Source organism: Rhododendron vialii, chromosome 6a, assembly GCF_030253575.1.
Source record: "Rhododendron vialii isolate Sample 1 chromosome 6a, ASM3025357v1".
Classification (NCBI taxonomy): domain Eukaryota; kingdom Viridiplantae; phylum Streptophyta; class Magnoliopsida; order Ericales; family Ericaceae; genus Rhododendron; species Rhododendron vialii.
Window position 1 is genome coordinate 23,507,480 of NC_080562.1, and position 17,074 is coordinate 23,524,553.

At 44.5% G+C, this 17,074-nt stretch overlaps 1 protein-coding gene across 1 annotated transcript; it reads right to left on the reverse strand.

The window, feature by feature from the left end:
* Positions 1-10,864: 10,864 nt before the first annotated feature.
* On the reverse strand, positions 10,865-13,612 carry LOC131328502 (uncharacterized). The gene is made up of 5 exons (XM_058361442.1): positions 13,447-13,612; positions 12,356-12,870; positions 11,652-12,247; positions 11,093-11,540; positions 10,865-11,002 (listed from the first exon to the last, which is right to left on the reverse strand). The coding sequence occupies exons 1-5, from the start codon at positions 13,610-13,612 to the stop codon at positions 10,865-10,867; spliced, it is 1,863 nt and encodes a 620-aa protein (XP_058217425.1).
* Positions 13,613-17,074: the final 3,462 nt, after the last annotated feature.

The window sequence follows — 17,074 nt, forward strand, 5'->3', positions numbered from 1 at the left end:
TTCAGTGTGTAGAATGAGATCAATGCTAGCATGCATCGAACACGGGACCAGATAAAATATGAAATCTTTTTTATCAACTAGCGTTTTTAACCGTTCGATATACGGGACTAAAAATAAACCAATAATATAATTTTTATCCCATGCATCGCATGGGCACAAAAGCTAGTTTTGATTATTACATTGTAGGTGCTCTTAGGGTTTTAAACCAAGCTGGATGAATCGCCCAACTTAGGGGCGGAGCTAGGATTTTAAGTCGGAGGTGGCATCCAAAACCATTGGCATATATAATAATAATAAAAAAGAAATACACGTGTAAGATTAACCATACATAATAACCAAAAAAAACCACGTCTTCACAGGTTAATTAGTCACAGTTTAGAGTTCTACTAAAATGGAACTCGACGTGTTTTTAAATCACGAAAATCGGCTAAGATTGAATCTAAACCAAATTTTAGAGCAATTTCCTTTTCAATGTAGATAATGGTGCTGTCTAAGAGGAATTCATCATCCATTTTGTTCCGAAGCCGAGTTTTGATAATCTTCATGGCGGAAAATGATTGTTCCGCAGTTGCCGTTGAAACAGGAAGAGTAAACACTAGTGTAATCAGTCGAAATACCAAGTAGTACGTAGGTTGTTGATCTCCTTGTCTTCACCATCCATCGACACAAATGAGAAAGAGAAAGCAAAGTTTATATGCTGAGATTGATTCATAAAGTCCTCACACTATTTTTGGGCAACTTTATGACAAGAATTTGGATCTTTCTCCACATGATTCGAGCAAACACCATTCTCACTGTACCTTCGTTCCACTTCCTAAATCCATTAACAATGAATCCCGTATTTCCCGCATTTCCTCATGGTGGACTAAACAACTAGCTTGGTAGGTAGAAAGCCACATCAACTGTAAGGGAATATTCCAACCACGAAGGACGTAAATTGAACCATGAAGCTACAAAGCTACAAGACTTGGTACTTGTTTCAGTTCTAGGATAGTTCTGAAGTATAGGTTGGTTTGGACCCTCGTTGATGTAAAATCGTCAAATTTCATCACGTTGATCAACATGATAATCGTAAATATGTCTACGATTTTTCAGATCACGCTCTAGAGAACTAATATCAACTTTATCGATTTCAATTCTTCGAGTTTACTGAGTGGATTTTCGACATTTAGTTTGATAGTATCGCAACCTCGAAATCATTCTCACGATCTCAGATTTTCATGCTCGATTTCTTTTTTCTTATCGATGCATATGTATCGATTTTCATGCTTCAATGTAGTTCACACTTACATTTTTCAAATCGATGCATGTGTATCAATTTTTATAATTGGAATTAGTTCTCGTTTGGCTTATTAACTGTGATTTGAAGCTCTTACTTGTTTCAATTGAAGATCGTCGATGCTATATCAAACACTAGCTACTGCTTTCATGAGGATCACACTTTATTTTGTTTGGTTTATTTTAGGGATTTTGTTCTGTGGTTGATTTTAGCTATTGCTTGGGAATTTTCGAATTTGAAGTGGTTTATAATGATAGCCTGTACGCTATGTCTGGTTGATGTGAAGTGATGGCAAAGGTGTTTTCTTAATGATCGATTCGGCTTGTCTTTCAATTTAGTCCTCGATCATCTATTTTTGTTTGACATGTTATCAATATTACCCTGCTTTTTGAATCAGCTTCATACCTATCTCTGATAAATGATTCTTGAAGAAATTGCAGGACTACTCGATGCAATTTCATCTAAAGCTGAGGAGTATTCAAGTTGGAATTTTTAAGCTTCTTAATGGTAATTATCTAACTGTAGGAATAGTTAAATTCAAGTAACAAAATAGTACATTGGCCGATGTCTTGTTCTTAGTAGAGCAGGGGTATAGTGTAGTGCTTCTAGAGAAATTGCACACAGGGAAGTGGAATGTGTACAGGTTGGGATTCTTAATCTTGATAATTTAGCTCTATGACCGTAAATTTGTTCTTAAAGTCCCAGATGATGCAGATCACTTAGATATGCACCTGGTGGATCACTTTATGTGAGTACCCCACATTTAATTTGTTGTTTCATCATTGTTAATCGTTAAATAGTGTCGACTAATTTCGTTTCAATGTCCATTTCATTGAGAAGTATTTGTCACTTTGTTCGTTTTCATTTTGCAATTATAGGCATTCAGTTGAGACTTTCCGGGACTACAAATACTTGGGTACACAAATTCGGGTCAATGGTTCAATCTGGTTTGTCCTACTGATTTGGCCCTAGGATTATTGTACCCATATCTATTGCTATTAAGGTTAAATGTTCAGTATAAAAGTAGTATGTTCAATATAGAGCAAGGAAGATGCACCTTAAATATGCATTGATACGGAAACACATTTAGAAATATTGTAGCTGACTAATTGAACCAAACAAGGGTTCAGTATTGCTTATTTCTTTTTTGTCCTGACTTGACTTCTTAGTTTTTCTGTTTGCTATACTTGACTGCCCGCTTACAGAATTAGCGCAGAGGATAAGGCAACATTGATTGCTTATCTTCGAGTAAGTTGTTATCTATTGATAGAACTCCCTTTTCTCTTCATTTTGTGGTAGTATTTTTCTCCTAGACTTCTCCTAATTCATCTTTCTTGTTTCTATGTTTTTTGATAGGAAAATTTTAATTTTGGCACTGAACCATATGTCGGTGACTCTGTCCTTAACTTGATGAAGGACCAGTACAAAAGCTACCGCCATGAATTGAGACAACGCCTTAGAAGATTCCCGACTACTGAATCTGCTATTGCGGATCCACCTAAAAATATGGAGAAAGACGTTTGGAGGTACCTATGCGAGATGTGGTTAGACAAGGATTATCAGGTAAGTTTTCAGAAAAGTTTAAACTGGTCTTAGTTTGCTTTAAACTCGTCTTAGATGTGGTCTGATATCTCCCTGTGTTAAGCACCTAAAGTGCAATAATAACCTAGTTATGTGTTGATTTATACATTTGGGTCGAGGAGCGCCTTTCGTTTCATAGTAAGCCCTTCTTTATCTATTGATCTCTAATATTACAAAGTTGTTAGTTTTTTACTAGAATACATACTCTTGCATGTGTATTGAAACAGCAGTGCTCAAGGTTTAACTTGAAAGTATATCATCTTACCTGGCATGCCTGCTACCACTATAAAAGATTCCTCCCCTAAAACCAATGGCATACCATATGTTACTAGATTTAGCAAAAAAACACTTACAATTCTGTACATAAGATTTCCAGCGAAGACAAATTAACAATTAGGGGTCTCCTGATGAAATCTATTTATAAGATCTCTACACTTTGACACAAGCTATCAGCAATACAGGTGTCTACATTATTTAGGGTTCTACTGTTTGGTCCTTGCTAAAGTCATGTTGCATCTCATAACCGATGTTACGTGGTTCCACCATTTTGGGTGAAGCACCATTGTTGAGACAACATAATACCGATGTGGGTGTGGAATGTGTACTATACACAACAATTCAAAACCAATGTGGCATTTCTACACTTGTCCATGTAACATAGCTTAGAAATACTTGTCAACTTAGAATGCTTTGAAACATGCACAATGAGTCAATCTGAAATTCTTTTCTTGGCTAGCTTGGCTGAGGATTAATCTCTTGTAAAAGAATCCAACTTCAAAACCAAAGCAGTCATATCATACTTCATATGCACCATTGAATTTCTCGATTTCAAGTTTCTTAACTGGACTTCTAATGAGGCTTGCACCTTTATCGCCAAACTTGGAAAAAGTTGTACCTTGTACTTATTTTTGCAGTTGATAACAACATTTTAATCTTGTAGAAGAACTCGGTTTTATTTGGTCTTGCTTTTCTTATTACTGGGAGATTATTGCCAGTCTTTGTATACCCCAATCTATTCCAGTGAGCTTGAACATGTTAAGACCACCTTGCAGGAGGAAACCTTTGCTCAGGCCACTGTAACGATCCCATAGAATCACCATAACAAGAAGGATCAGAAAACAAAAAGGCATGCTTAGAATTCCTTGCCACGTTGTGGTTTCGAACATGTGCTTGAAGCCTTGCGAGTTGGATGAGTCTGTTCGAGATCTTCCCAACTCCTTGTTACGGAATGAATGTCTCTTGGCTTTCAAACTCCTCCTTTTTTCTTGCTATTAAAGTGAGGTTGGAGTGGATCTTGGATTGTGTTTCTTAGTTTGTATACGCACTTTGCGACAAAATGTGGAAGTGTAAATAGATGTTAGTCTATCCACTGAAATAAGAATGAAAGATTACTGCATTTAGTTCATTTTTTGAGCCTAAAGGCTTACTCTAATTCTATGATCTTACTGTATTCTCATTTCTGTTAAAAATGAACGATTGGACAGATTGTGCTCATAGCTGTTAGGATGGGCAATTGTAGAAGAAAAATAATGTTTTAGCAACCAAATGCATTTTTTTGTGACAAAATTATGAGGTTATTGAATTCTAGTAATTTGGTTCCTAGAAGCAAAAGGCATTTGGAGACCATATTTATTGGTAGTTGACATAAGTTTTAGCAACAAAACGTTTGTTAAGGACAAAATTTAGTTGGCCTTTTGGGACCAATTTTTTTTTTTTGTCTAGAAAATAAAACTATTGGGGACTTTTTGTGGATTTGGTTGCTAATTCATCCCTTTTAGCAACAAACTCTTATATGGTCCCCTAAACTGATTTTTTGATTTTTTTGGACCATTTTTTAAGCACAAACCTCGTGACAATGGAATATTGTCCCGAAATGTCTTTGGCAACCAAAATTTTAGCTTTTGCAACCAAAATATTTGGTCCCTAAAACCATTACATGTTGTAGTGTTTGGAGGATCACTAATGGAGATTGGCACCACAATTTGATTATCGACATTAGAAGTCGGCAATGATGACTTGGCTTCAGAGTTTGTATCTCTCTTTCTTTTGAATATCCACTAAAAAGATTTGTTTTTCCCATCTACAAATTAAATAAAAATCCAACACAAAGACCTAATCAATTTTCAATACCGCACACTTGTTAAAAGGGGAAGCCATTGCATCACACTTTCTCCCTTGACAATCGCCACAACACAATAAATTCACACATTTTATGTCAAGGAGGGATGTTTATAAAAAAAAACTAACCATTACGTAGATAATCAATACTCCAAAGTAATTAAAAGGGGGGAGCCATTACATCACACTTTCTCCTTTAACGAGCACAGTAACAAAATAAATTTCCACATTTAATAGTCAAGGAGGGATACAAGGGTATTCCACTTTCTCCCTTAACGAGTATAAAAAAACGAGTATTACTGCAGAGACCGAAGAGAATGTGCAAAGACACAATTTCCAAAATCCGCCCGATTCAACCTGTGAATAAACAATAGCCAGTAGGACAGAGTGAGGAGGAGTCTGGAAGGTGGAATCGAGTGCAGTAAAAAATACTACAAAACAATACTAATACTAAACAATAAATATAGGAATATGGAGAAGTAATAAAATTATATTTATTGTTTTGTCTTTATTTGAATTTTTTTCGCGTTTGTTAATTTTGTATCAAGCTTTTGTGACTTTTTGATTCGTCTATTCGAGATGAAAAGCAAAATTTTTTTACTTTACCCAAATATTTTGAACAAGAACCACTTTTAAGTAAAAAAAGTCTGATTTTTTTTTAACTTAAAAGTGATCATTGTTCAAAATATTTGTGTAGGAGAATTTATTTTTTACATTTTCGATTTATCTCGTTGAGACGAATCAAAATTTGCCGCAAAACTACCAAACGAGGAAAAAATAAATTCATATAAGGACAAAACAAAAAAAGTGAAAAAAATTGTAAGTAGAACTCCAAACAATTTACAATACTAATCGGTTATCTTTGGAATCGGTGTGTGTGGCCCGTGTTCTTTTGATCTGGGATCCTCTTCCGTTGGTTCGTGGGTTTCCTAGCCTTCTTGCTCAATCCTGCACAGTGAACGCATGACTAAGACCTGGCTGGGGGTCGCCCGGCAAGGCCCTCCGGCGTGAGGATGAGTATGTGTTCTTAGAGAGGAAAGAGACTAGGGTTTTTGTAGGATAGAACGTACATACCTCACTAGGGTTACTCCTCCAGTATTTATAGAGCCTTCTTGACTTGCTCTGTAAGTACGGGCATGTGCCTTGCATGGGTCAGGTGACGTCCCCCTGATGTCACTGAGTAGATTTGGCAACCGTTTTTGGGCACGAGCTGGCAATCCCCATGAGCTCCCATCGTTATCTCTTGGCATAACCGCTCCGTCACGTGGGAGAGCACATGACTGAAAGGTGGCCGAGCCCATGTCTTCGCCAACCCTAGCGGACGACACGAGATGAGAAGTCCTACGGAACCGCCATGCAAAGGGTGGCCGAACCTAAAGAGTCCACTTAAAGGCAACCGCGGCTGAGAGCCTACTTCTTTAGGAAGGTTGCCGAGCTTGATTGAGCCATGCGTGTCGTAACCTTGCTTGTAGCCGAGCTTGGCCTTGGCTTGCTCCTCAACGGACTCGAACCGTTAGATTCGGTGCACTACAATAGCCCCTCAATCTTTGCCGACGTCGAGCGCGTGGTGGAGATTGAAGAAGGGCATGCCCGGATCTCACCATGGCCATACACGGACGACAGCAGGTGGTTAAAAATTTGGCCGAGCTCAAATTGTTTCCTCGGCATCTGTCATGGATAAGCTCCCATAGGCGGTTACCATGTGTTGCTTTATAGTCCATTACGGCTAATGAGGGGATGGCTGGCACGCGTGAAAACCTGCAAGGCCACTCCATTATTGCCACGTGTTGAGCATCAAGTGGCTGTCAGTTCGGCGGTGCAGCATTCGGGCGGGAACTTCGAAACCCTAGACCTTGCCTTATATAAAGGGGGACGTGAGGAGAGAGAGAGTCTCTAATCTCCTTCTCTCTCTAGACCTCCATTGCTGAAGCTGCTCCTGCCGCCCGTTCGTCTTTCAGTTTCGATTTCCAAAGGATCCAATCGTCAGATTTTGTCAGAATCTCCAGGTATGCGTTTGATTCTTGTTGCTCCTTTCGTTTCTACAGTTTTTAGGCATTTTCTTCTCCCTCATTTAGGGTTTTTTTTGAGGTTTTTTGCTCTGTATGAACAATGTCTCGCTGGGGATGAACAGTTTGTTCATCTTCAGCTTCAACCTGTTCTTCCGAGCCCCAGTTTGGATGCTGGTGGGTTTGGCCGACGATGGTGTTGGCCGAGCCCCTCGACTTGTCTTTTTATGTCTCCTGAGCCTGAGTCCTTGTAGGGTGGGCCGGTAGGGTAACCGAGCGTAGTGAGATCCTTGCCTTCTGGCCGACGACGAGGTTCCTCATCATAATTTCCTCTGTTTTGTTAGGTCTGGCTCACCCGATCATTGTCATTTCATCGGACTCTGAAAGTTCGGGGGACGACTCTGGAGAATTGTTCATCCGAGAGTACTTGGATAGGCGCAGAAGCCGACGCCAAACTTCTTCAATTGCTTCGAACATGTCAGACTCCAGTGATTCCAACACTGAACATGACCATGAATATGACGGCGGTTTTAACACCGAGCCAGAGATATCCTTCACAACGTCTACCCGATCCGACGCCGAACCCGAGCCGGGTCCCGAACCCGAGTCCAGGTTTCGTTCTCAGGCCGAAGCAACTACCTCATCTCGTTCTAGGCCTAGTGATACCCCATCCGAGGATAGGGAGGTTGCTGACCTCTATGAGAGGGGCAAGTTTTGTCCCTATGCCCATTATTTCAGCGGGGATCCTCGCGAATACGAGAGTTTTTGCCGAGAGTACAACATCCCTGATGATGTTGTTGTTAGTCAGGTGGCAAGCAACCGCATTAGGGACAAAAGAGAGCACCGTCCCGAGCCCATAACGGTCCCCTTAATGGCTATATGCGAGGCCGGGCTCCGGTTCCCACTTCACCCCTTTTTAAGGGAATTGCTTGCTCGGTTCGATTTGGTGCCCCATTATTTTGCCATTAATAGTTACAGGATAGTGATGGCCGTGATTAAGTTGAAGGAACTCCATAACCTTGAGTTCACAATGGCCGACCTTTTTCACACATACATAATGTCTAGGCACGGCAAGACCGAGCGTAGGTATCTGTCGACGCATAGCAACAAGGAGCCGTTGATAGAGGGGCTGCCCGATACTGATAAATGGGCCAATTTTTACGTCGAAGTTAGCGGTAACTATGAGTTCGGTGATCAAACGATGCGGTTACATAGCGTGCCGAAGATAAAAGATTTTCGAGGTTGTCTCTCTTCCTGTACTTCACCGAGCCCCAACTTTACTTTTTGTTTTTTTTGAGTTTTCAATATTGATTGGATTGATGCCTCTTGCAGACCACCGTGCCATAACTAAGAGAGAGCAATCGCTTGCCGTTGAGCAAAATGTTGAAACCCTGAAGGCCCAGATTTGTCGTGACGCGCCGACCCTACTGGGTTATACCCCTTCGTACAGAGGGAAGTTGAAGAGGAAAGAGAAGGAAGGGGTGCCGAACGTGAAAGCCGGGAGCAACAAGAAGATTGCCGAGCAACAGGTGGGGAGAGACAAGTAACTAAAGCCGAGCAATAAAGAGAAGGAGCCGAGAGTAAAGTTCCCTACATTCAGAAAGCCTGCCGAATTCTGGTTTAAGGAGAGCCGACAACCTGAGTTCACCGAAGAGATGGGAAGAAGGAACGTGGTTCGCGTGAATATCAGGGATGGTGCTGCTGTTCGACAGAAAGAGACGGATTCGGCCAAGCCTGCTGAAAAGAGGCAAAAAGTCACTCACGATTTTTTCCCAACTAAGCCGCAGGCTGCTCTTCGAAGTGAGAAGGATAGGACTAAATCATCGGCCATTGCGGGCGGATCAATGGCGGCCCAGAAGTCGATGAGCTCGGCCGGCCCAGTAAATGTTCAGGAGTTTGCTCCATCTTTTGCCTTAGCCGAAGGCAGGGTTGTTACGGTGGAGGACTCCGTTAAATTGGAGCCGAGGCTGGCTGTTGCCATGCTCCAAGGTCTAGCTCTGCCGCAGGATATGCTGAAGGTTCCTGAGGATCTTCAGCCGAGCCTAGTGCATGCAAGTGCCTACCTCGTCCCGGTGCGTTCGAGCTTGATCCCTTATAGACCTTCTTTGCGTCTGATTTTCGAGCTTGATTGATTTTTTGTTATTTTATCTTGCCTTGTTTTACAGGTTGGGTAAGCTTTGCTTCGAGCTTCGAACAAAGCCGAGCTCGTTACCACTGAGAGGTCTCGTTATCGTGAGGACCTCAGGACCGAGCGTGAAAAAGTTAAGTCATTGAAGACAAGCATGAAGCAGCGAAGGCTCGTCTGGCCGAACTGGAGATGGAAAAAGGCGAGGTCGAGGAGAAAGCAAAGAAGGCCGAGCGTGAACTTGGGAAGGTGTTGAGGAGGGAGAAAAGAAAGATGAAAGAAGTTGATGGGAAGGCCTATCATGCCGGTTTCGACCGAGCGGGTGCCGAGTACATAAGGGACGCTCGGTCAATGGTGAATGATGAAATTAAGATGAGAATCCCTATCTCCTACCGAACAGGATACAAGGACGGCGTGAAAGCTGCGTGTGCAGTCCTGCAGCTGGAGCCTGATTTGAACTTGACCAAGTCGATTCCTGCGCCTGTCACCCCCGAGCTCGTCTTGCCGTATACTGAGGAGGAGTGCGCACCTCTTCCTCCGGAGGAATTTCCCGAGAGTGACGAGGATGTTGATGACCTTACTGACGCCAATGCTGAGGTTGGCGATGGTTCAGGTGGGGTGAAGTCTATTGAGGGTGATGGGAAAGTGGCCGAGGACGTCGATCGTGAACAAATGATCATTGAAAAGGATGCCGAGGCTGGGGCTGATGCCGTTGCTGCTGATGTTGATGCCGAGGATACTGTTCAAGCTTGAGCTAGGGATCACCCTTGTTCCTTTCTTTTGGATATTTTTGTGTTGTTTTGAACTTTTAGATTTTGGTTGGACTGGACGGATCCGAGCTTGGATTTTTCCGTTCCAGATGTAATGTCTTGTAGGTGGGGTCGGCACGAATGGTTTTCCATGCCGTACCTTCCATCATAAGAATTCGATCAGAACTTTTCTTTGAAATGGTTGTTTTGATTTCTTGTTTGTAGTGTTTCCATTTTGCCAAACTTGATTGAATGTCTTTGTCCTTTTGGAAAATTATAATAGGCTTGCTTGTTTGAATAGTAGTTATCCTGTAGCCCCTACTTTGGTCTGGGTTCGATTGAGTTAGGTCGATATGGAGCAAAGTAAAAACTGTTTCATCTTGTTTTTGGATGTTTGCCGAGCCTTGACCAAAGTATAATGGTATGATTACCGAGCCTGGGCCATAGTAGAGTCGTTGATTTGATAGGTCGCCGAGCCTTGGTTATTTTGTTAATAGGTTTCCCAAATTGAAACTGGAGCTTGGTTGGGATGCTATCCTCTGGCCAAGGTATGAAGGGTTAGAGATTTTGAATGTTTGTGGGTGGTTTGCTCACCAAAGCGTGAGTTTAACCTGGACGTAGGCCGACCTTGATGTCTTGCCATGCCGTACCGAGGCCAAATTCTAGCCGTAACGAGTGTCTTTGGGCTCGGTGGACCATATGTCCTGGTTTTGCTTCTTTTGGGCAATGTTGGTGGCCGAAGCGGGGGCTCAATAGCCTCTTTGTGGGTGTGACCGTAGTCAACGAATGTTTGTGGAAGAGTTTGCAGAAAGTGTTTGTTCGGGAAATAAATCTAAGAATGCAGAAGACATAAATTGCTAAATAAGATTTTTTTTTGTATTGATAATCATGGGGAGTACATGAGGAAATTGAAAAATTTAAGGGCTGAAGCCATACGGAAGGTAAAAGAAAGCAAAATTAAAGATAAAGTAGAAAATGAGGCTGAAGCTGTTCTTGAAAATATTTGTCACATATATGCTTTTTTCAAGTTCTGTGCATTCCATGGGTTGGTGAGGGTTTTTCCGTTCATGTCTTCTAGTACGTAAGCACCTTCACCAACGATTTTGACAACACGAAAGGGGCCTTCCCAGTTGGGTTTGAATTTCTGCTTTTTGTTAGCTTGTACCACCTTTCGCCAAACCAAGTCGTCTGGCTTGAAGGTCTTGGTTCGAACACTTCGGTTGTAGCCTCTTGCCATTTGCTGTTGGTACTCGGCGAGCTTTAGCTGAGCGTCGTCGTGCTTTTCTTCTGCCAAGATCAGTTCCTGTTCTACGGCTTCGTCATTAGTCTTCGGTTCGAAGTTCTCTGTTCTCAGGGTGGGGAACCTGGATTCTAGTAGGATTACGGCCTCCATGCCGAACACCATTGAGAAGGGCATATGGCCTGTTGAGCGCCGTGGCGTAGAACGGTAAGCCCAAAGAACACGTGGCAGTTCCTCAGCCCATTTTCCTCTCTTTGAATTTAACCGACGCTTGATCCCCGCGCAGACAGTTTTGTTTGTTGCCTCGGCTTGGCCATTCCCTTGGGGGTATGCTGGAGTAGAGTTGAAGAAGCGTATCCCAAATTCGGCGCAGAGGCTGGTGAGGTCTTTACTGACGAATTGGCTTCCGTTGTCTGATACGATGGCGTAAGGGACGCCAAACCTTGTAACAATGTTTCGCCAGACAAATCTCCGAACGTCAGCCTATGTGATTGTCACAAGAGGCTCGGCTTCTACCCATTTTGAGAAGTAGTCTGTTGCGGTGATCAGGAACTTGAATCCTCCTGGGGCTGTTGGGAGTTTGCCCACGATGTCAAGCCCCCATTGCGCAAAAGGCCATGGACTTATGATGGGGAAAAGGTTTTGGGCTGGCTGTTTAAGGATGGGTGAAAAAAGTTGGCACGGCCGGCACTTGCGAACAACTTCTGCGCAATATTTCTTCATGTTCTTCCAAAAATATCCCTGACTTAATGCTCGTTGGCAAAGTGAACGGCCGCCGAAGTGGTATCCACATCTTCCTGAGTGAAGTTCGGTTAGGATCTCGGGTACTTGGGTTGGGTGGACCACGAGGAGGTATGGGCCGGAGATAGATTTCCTGTAGAGTTGACCACTTTCGAAAAGCCAATAGTAAGCAGCCTTGTTCCTGATGCAATAAGCTTCCTTCTTATCTGCTGGTAAATTGTCATTTTTGAGAAATGCAACGATCTCGTCCATCCAGCTTGGACCGAGTTCAACATTGAGAATTTCAGGAGTTGTGTCAAAGCTGGGATGGTCGATGCTGCCGAAGCTGATTGTCCGGAACTTGGAGGCTTTAGAAGCTGAGGCAAGGCCGGCGAGTGCGTCTACGTGTGCATTGTGTTCGCGGTTGATCTGTTCAATTTTGAAATTGTGGAAGTAGGTGATGAGTTCGGCTACGGTTGCCTGGTATTTTGACATCCGCGGATCCCGAGCTTCATAGTCTCCCAGTACTTGGTTAACTATGAGTTGGGAGTCGCAGTAAACAACAAGGTCGGAGATTTCCATCGCAACTGCAGAGCGTAAGCCAGCTAGGAGGGCTTCATACTCAGCTTCATTATTCGTGGCGGGGAATTCGATGCTGATAGCACTTTCATGTAGTGTTCCACAAGGGGAGACTAGGACGACCCCGGCTCCTGCTCCGTTGCTGTTAGATGCTCCGTCAACATGTAGGCGCCAGTTGTCCCCTTGGAAAAGGTGCCAAGGTTTTGGCGACACTCGATGCTCGACGACGGTTTGTTTTGGGATGGGTGTGTTGAGAAGTTCTGTATCTTGTGGAGTAAGCTCAGCAATGAAGTCAGTAAGAACCTGTCCTTTGATTGCCATTCGTGGCTCAAAACGGATATCAAAGTTTGCTAGCTCTACTGCCCACTTGGAGACCCTATTGGATAGGTCAGCCTTCCGAAAAAGGCTTTTGAGGGGGTGCTCTGTTAAGACGACGATGGGGTATGATTGGAAGTAAGGCAGGAGTTTTCCAACTGCCGAAACGAGAGCAAGGGCTAACTTTTCAAGGGGTAGGTAACGAGTTTGAGCTGGAAGGAGTGTCTTGCTTGTGAAGTAGATTGGCATGTCATCTGTGCCATCTCGCTGTACAAGTGCAGAACTGGTTGCGTGGGCGGAAACGGCGAGATAGAGATACAAAGTTTCTAACTCCTTGGGTTTCACTAATAGCAGGGCCGAGTTTAAGTATTCTTTGAGTTCGGCCAAGGCGGCGTTACAATCTGGGGTCCACTCAAAGCTGCATCGACTTTTTCCTTTCAAGGCATGGAAGAATGCGTGGCACTTGTCTGAAGATTTGCTGATGAATCGGTTTAGCGCCGCTGCCATCCCTGTGAGCCTTTGTACTTCCTTGATCGTCCTTGGTGGGTGCAAGTCTTTAACAGCCTTTATCTGGTTAGGGTCGGCCTCAATACCACGTCGGGTAACCAGGTGTCCAAGGAATTTCCCAGTGCGTACCCCGAATGCGCATTTTTCAGGATTCAGCCGTAGCTTGTGTATTTTGAGGATTTCGAAGACTTCCGCCAAGTCTTGCAGGTGGTTGGATTCCTTCTTGCTTTTGACAACGAGTTCATCAATGTAAGCTTCAACGATGTGGCCGATTTGTTCTTGCAACATCTTGAATATTGCTCTATTGAATGTTGCGCCTGAATTCTTGAGCCCAAAGGGCATGATGCGGTAGCAGAAGATGCCATATGGTGTGATAAAAGCAGTTTTCTCCATGTCGTCGGGATCCATGGCAATTTGGTGGTAGCCGCGGTAGGCATCTAAGTAGTTGAACCGAGCATGGCGTGCTGTTGCGTCCACAAGTTGATCAATCTTTGGGAGTGGGAACCAATCCTTTGGACAAGCGTCGTTGAGATTGATATAATCCACACAAACTCGCCATTTGCCGTTTTTCTTCTTAACGACCACCGTGTTGGACAACCATGTTGGGTACTGTACTTCTTGAACGGCGTTGGCTTCCAGCAGACGTTTGACTTCCTTGACGACGGCGTCAGCGTGTTCGGCTGCAGAACGTCGTGCCTTCTGGATGATAGGTTTGGCATCTTTCTTGATGTTGAGAGAGTGACTGATGAAATCGGGATCGACCCCTGGCATCTCATTAGGGGTCCAAGCAAAAACTTTTATGTTTTTCTTTAGGTAATGGTACATTTCTTCACGGTCGGCCTTGCTGATGGAAGAGCTGATTAAGAAGAATCGGGAGCCATCATCGTTGATTGGCATTTGGACGAGGTCCTCTTCTGCTTTGTCCTCGGCTTGCTGGACGACGTCATCGATCACGGTAATGTCTGGAATTTTGACCCATTGCACTTGCTTAGCTTTGGTGGAATTGTGGACGGCTGAGACGTAGCACTTTTTGGAGGCTATTTGGTCACCTCGTAGATCTTCTTGTCTCCCATTGATGCCGATGAAGCGAACGACCTGGCGGTAGGTTGAGGCGATTGCTTGCATGCCGTGTAGCCAGGTTCGGCCAAGAATTGCGTTGTATGGGCTAGGGACATTGACGACGATAAATTCGACACTCAATGTTTTCGAGCCAACGAAGACTGGCAGGAAGATTCGACCAAGTGGCCAAACGGGTGCTCCGTTAAATCCGATGAGGGGTACTTCGGCGGGTTGCAAAGCTGATTCTAGGAGATCAAGCTTTTTGAACAAGTCATAGTACATGACCTCCGCCGAGCTTCCCTGATCGATAAGAACGCGTTTGACATCATGTACTCCAATTTGGACAGTTACGACGAGGGCGCCGGAGTATGGTGTTTGCACACGTTCAAGATCGCGCTTGGTAAAAGTAATTGTCCGTTTGGGTAACTCTTCTAATCGTGGATGTTTGGATTTAGGTCCTACCGCGAGTACCTGCTTGGAAGTGGATGCGCGACTGAGGTCGGCGCAAAGATTGGATTCAGATTCCTTTGTCACGGGGCCGTGAATAACGTGTATCGTCGGCCGCGGTTCATTTGGGTTGGGTTTGGCAGCAGGTGGACGGGTGGGTGTTTTTGGTTTGATCGATGTACTGGTTGAGATGGCCTTGTGCTGCAAGACGCTCCAATAGTGCTTTGTAAAGTGCACATGCAGCTGTGTAATGACCGAGCTCGTTGTGGTATGAGCACTTTTTTCGTGGGTTCTGATCTGCTTGACCAGTGTCTGTGCCCAGCTTTCCTGTTGGCCATTCAAACCACGGTTGCCTCATGATCTTCTTCAAAAAAAGACCAGATGGGTTCTTTGAAGTATGTGGTCTCGGCCACATAGTCATGTGCCTTCGACTGGCGCTTCTTTCCTTCCTTGATGTTGTGGACAAATTTCTTTAGCTGAGGCTGTTGCGTTGTGACTGGTGCTGGCAGCTGAGGTGTGATCATTGGGAAGCTTGTAGTTGAGTTTGTTAGCCCTTGAGCTGCATGGTCCGCGTAAAATTCTTCAAGAGCGCAGAAACGTTCCACGATGCGCATCAACTCACCCATGCCATGAGGTGGTCGAATAGCAAGTTTATCAAGAATCTTGCTGTTAATTTCCAAGCCATTTTTGAAGGTTCTTGCGGCCCAGTACTCGTCGATTACAGGAATTTCGTTGAACAGTTGCCAATATCGTTCGGCGTACTGTTGAAGAGTTTCAGATGGGAGTTTTCGCATTTGGGACAATGACTCAGGCTCCTTGGCGATCCTATTGTTTGTGATAAAGCAGGCGTTGAAAGTGCGTTCAAGGTCGGCTAGGTTCCGTATGGATCCAACGGGCAATTTGTTGAACCACTGGAGTCCAAGGGAGCCGAGGCTGGACGGGAATGCTTTGCATTTGATTTCGTCTTTCGTGGTGCATAGCTTAATGGTTTGACGGAAGTGAATCAGGTGGGTGTAAGCTTCGCAAGTGGTAGGATCGAACTTTGTAAACTTTGGTCGGTGGAAGTTAGGTTCGGCCGTCGTGTTAATTATGTGAGGCGTGAAGGGAGAAACGCCGAGGTTCTTCAGCTGCCGCTCAAAACCAGGGTGCGGTGGCTTGCCGTGCCCATCTGTTTTCATTCTCTTGGAGTTTCTGTCCGGGGACTTTTCATGGTTTCGATGCCGGAGCTTGTCTCGTAAATCTGCTGTCGCCCGGTGAGGTCCGTCAACAGACTTTCCTCTGTCCCTACGGGATTTTGTTTCGTTGTTCGGTTCTTCAATACGCACGCCTTTTCCGTTCCTTCGAGCTTGGTTGTTATTGTCAAAATTTCTACCGGGATTTCCCTGAGACGTTCAGATACATGGTGTCTGGTCTCCACAGAATCTCGGCTACGGTGGGAAACCGTTGTGCGAGAGAACTCCGCGCGACCAGTCGAGTATGTGCTTGTAGACGACTCGGTGTCTTTAGTATTGGTTCGATCGTGGTTGCTCTTTGAGCGGTGTGTTCCGGATGTTGTGGGTTGCTTGTAAAGTATGATTTCCCTTGCATCACGTGGGTCTGGTGGGATGCCAAGGCGGTCTTTGATGGAGCCGCGGTGGCCGGTTCCGTAAGGATGTTCTTGTGGTGGTGGTGGGGGTGATGTTTGCTTTTGCCGCCTCCCGCGGATCTAGATGTAGCAGGAGTGGTATCTCGTTGTATCTGTTGTTTCATTTGGGCGACTTCCGCTCTCAGCGCTGCCAGCTCGTTGTCCCTATCTTCGTCGCAACGCTGTAACAAGCGGATGTAGGCCGTTGTTATGTCGTCCGCCACTGGGGAGAGGCTTGAATTGGGAGGAAGTAAAATGGACATGTGCCTCTCCGGAAACGGTGGAAGGATTGTGTTTCCATTGGCGTCTTTGGCCCCGGAGACGGTGACGTCTGCCAAATCTCCGGCCATGGTGATTGAAGCTGCGGTGGTTGTTGAGAGGAGGAGGGTGGATTGTAGGAGTTTTCGAGTCGTTTGGATCAGAATTTTAAACTTCACGTCGGGTTCACCAATTGTGTGGCCCGTGTTCCTTTGATCTGGGATCTTCCTCCGTTGGTTCATGGGTTTCCTAGCCTTCTTGCTCAATCCTGCACAGTGAACGCACGACTAAGACCTGGCCGGGGGTCGCCCGGCAAGGCCCTCCGGCGCGAGGATGAGTATGTGTTCTTAGAGAGGAAAGAGAATAGGATTTTTGTAGGGTAGAACGTACATACCTCTCTAGGGTTACTCTTCCAGTATTTATAAAGCCTTCTTGACTTGCTCTGTAAGTACGGGCATGTGCCTTGC

What these genes read in the sequence shown, in the direction of transcription:
- LOC131328502 (XM_058361442.1), bottom strand. Translation starts at nt 13,612, where the DNA reads ATGGAGAAAACTGCTTTTATCACACCATATGGCATCTTCTGCTACCGC. An exon ending in TGATGAACTCGTTGTCAAAA is followed by an intron (nt 12,871 to 13,446) that starts GCAAGAAGGAAT and finishes TCGTTTCGGCAG; the next exon opens with TTGGAAAACTCCTGCCTTAC. An exon ending in ACAGCCCCAGGAGGATTCAA is followed by an intron (nt 11,541 to 11,651) that starts GTTCCTGATCAC and finishes CATTGTTACAAG; the next exon opens with GTTTGGCGTCCCTTACGCCA.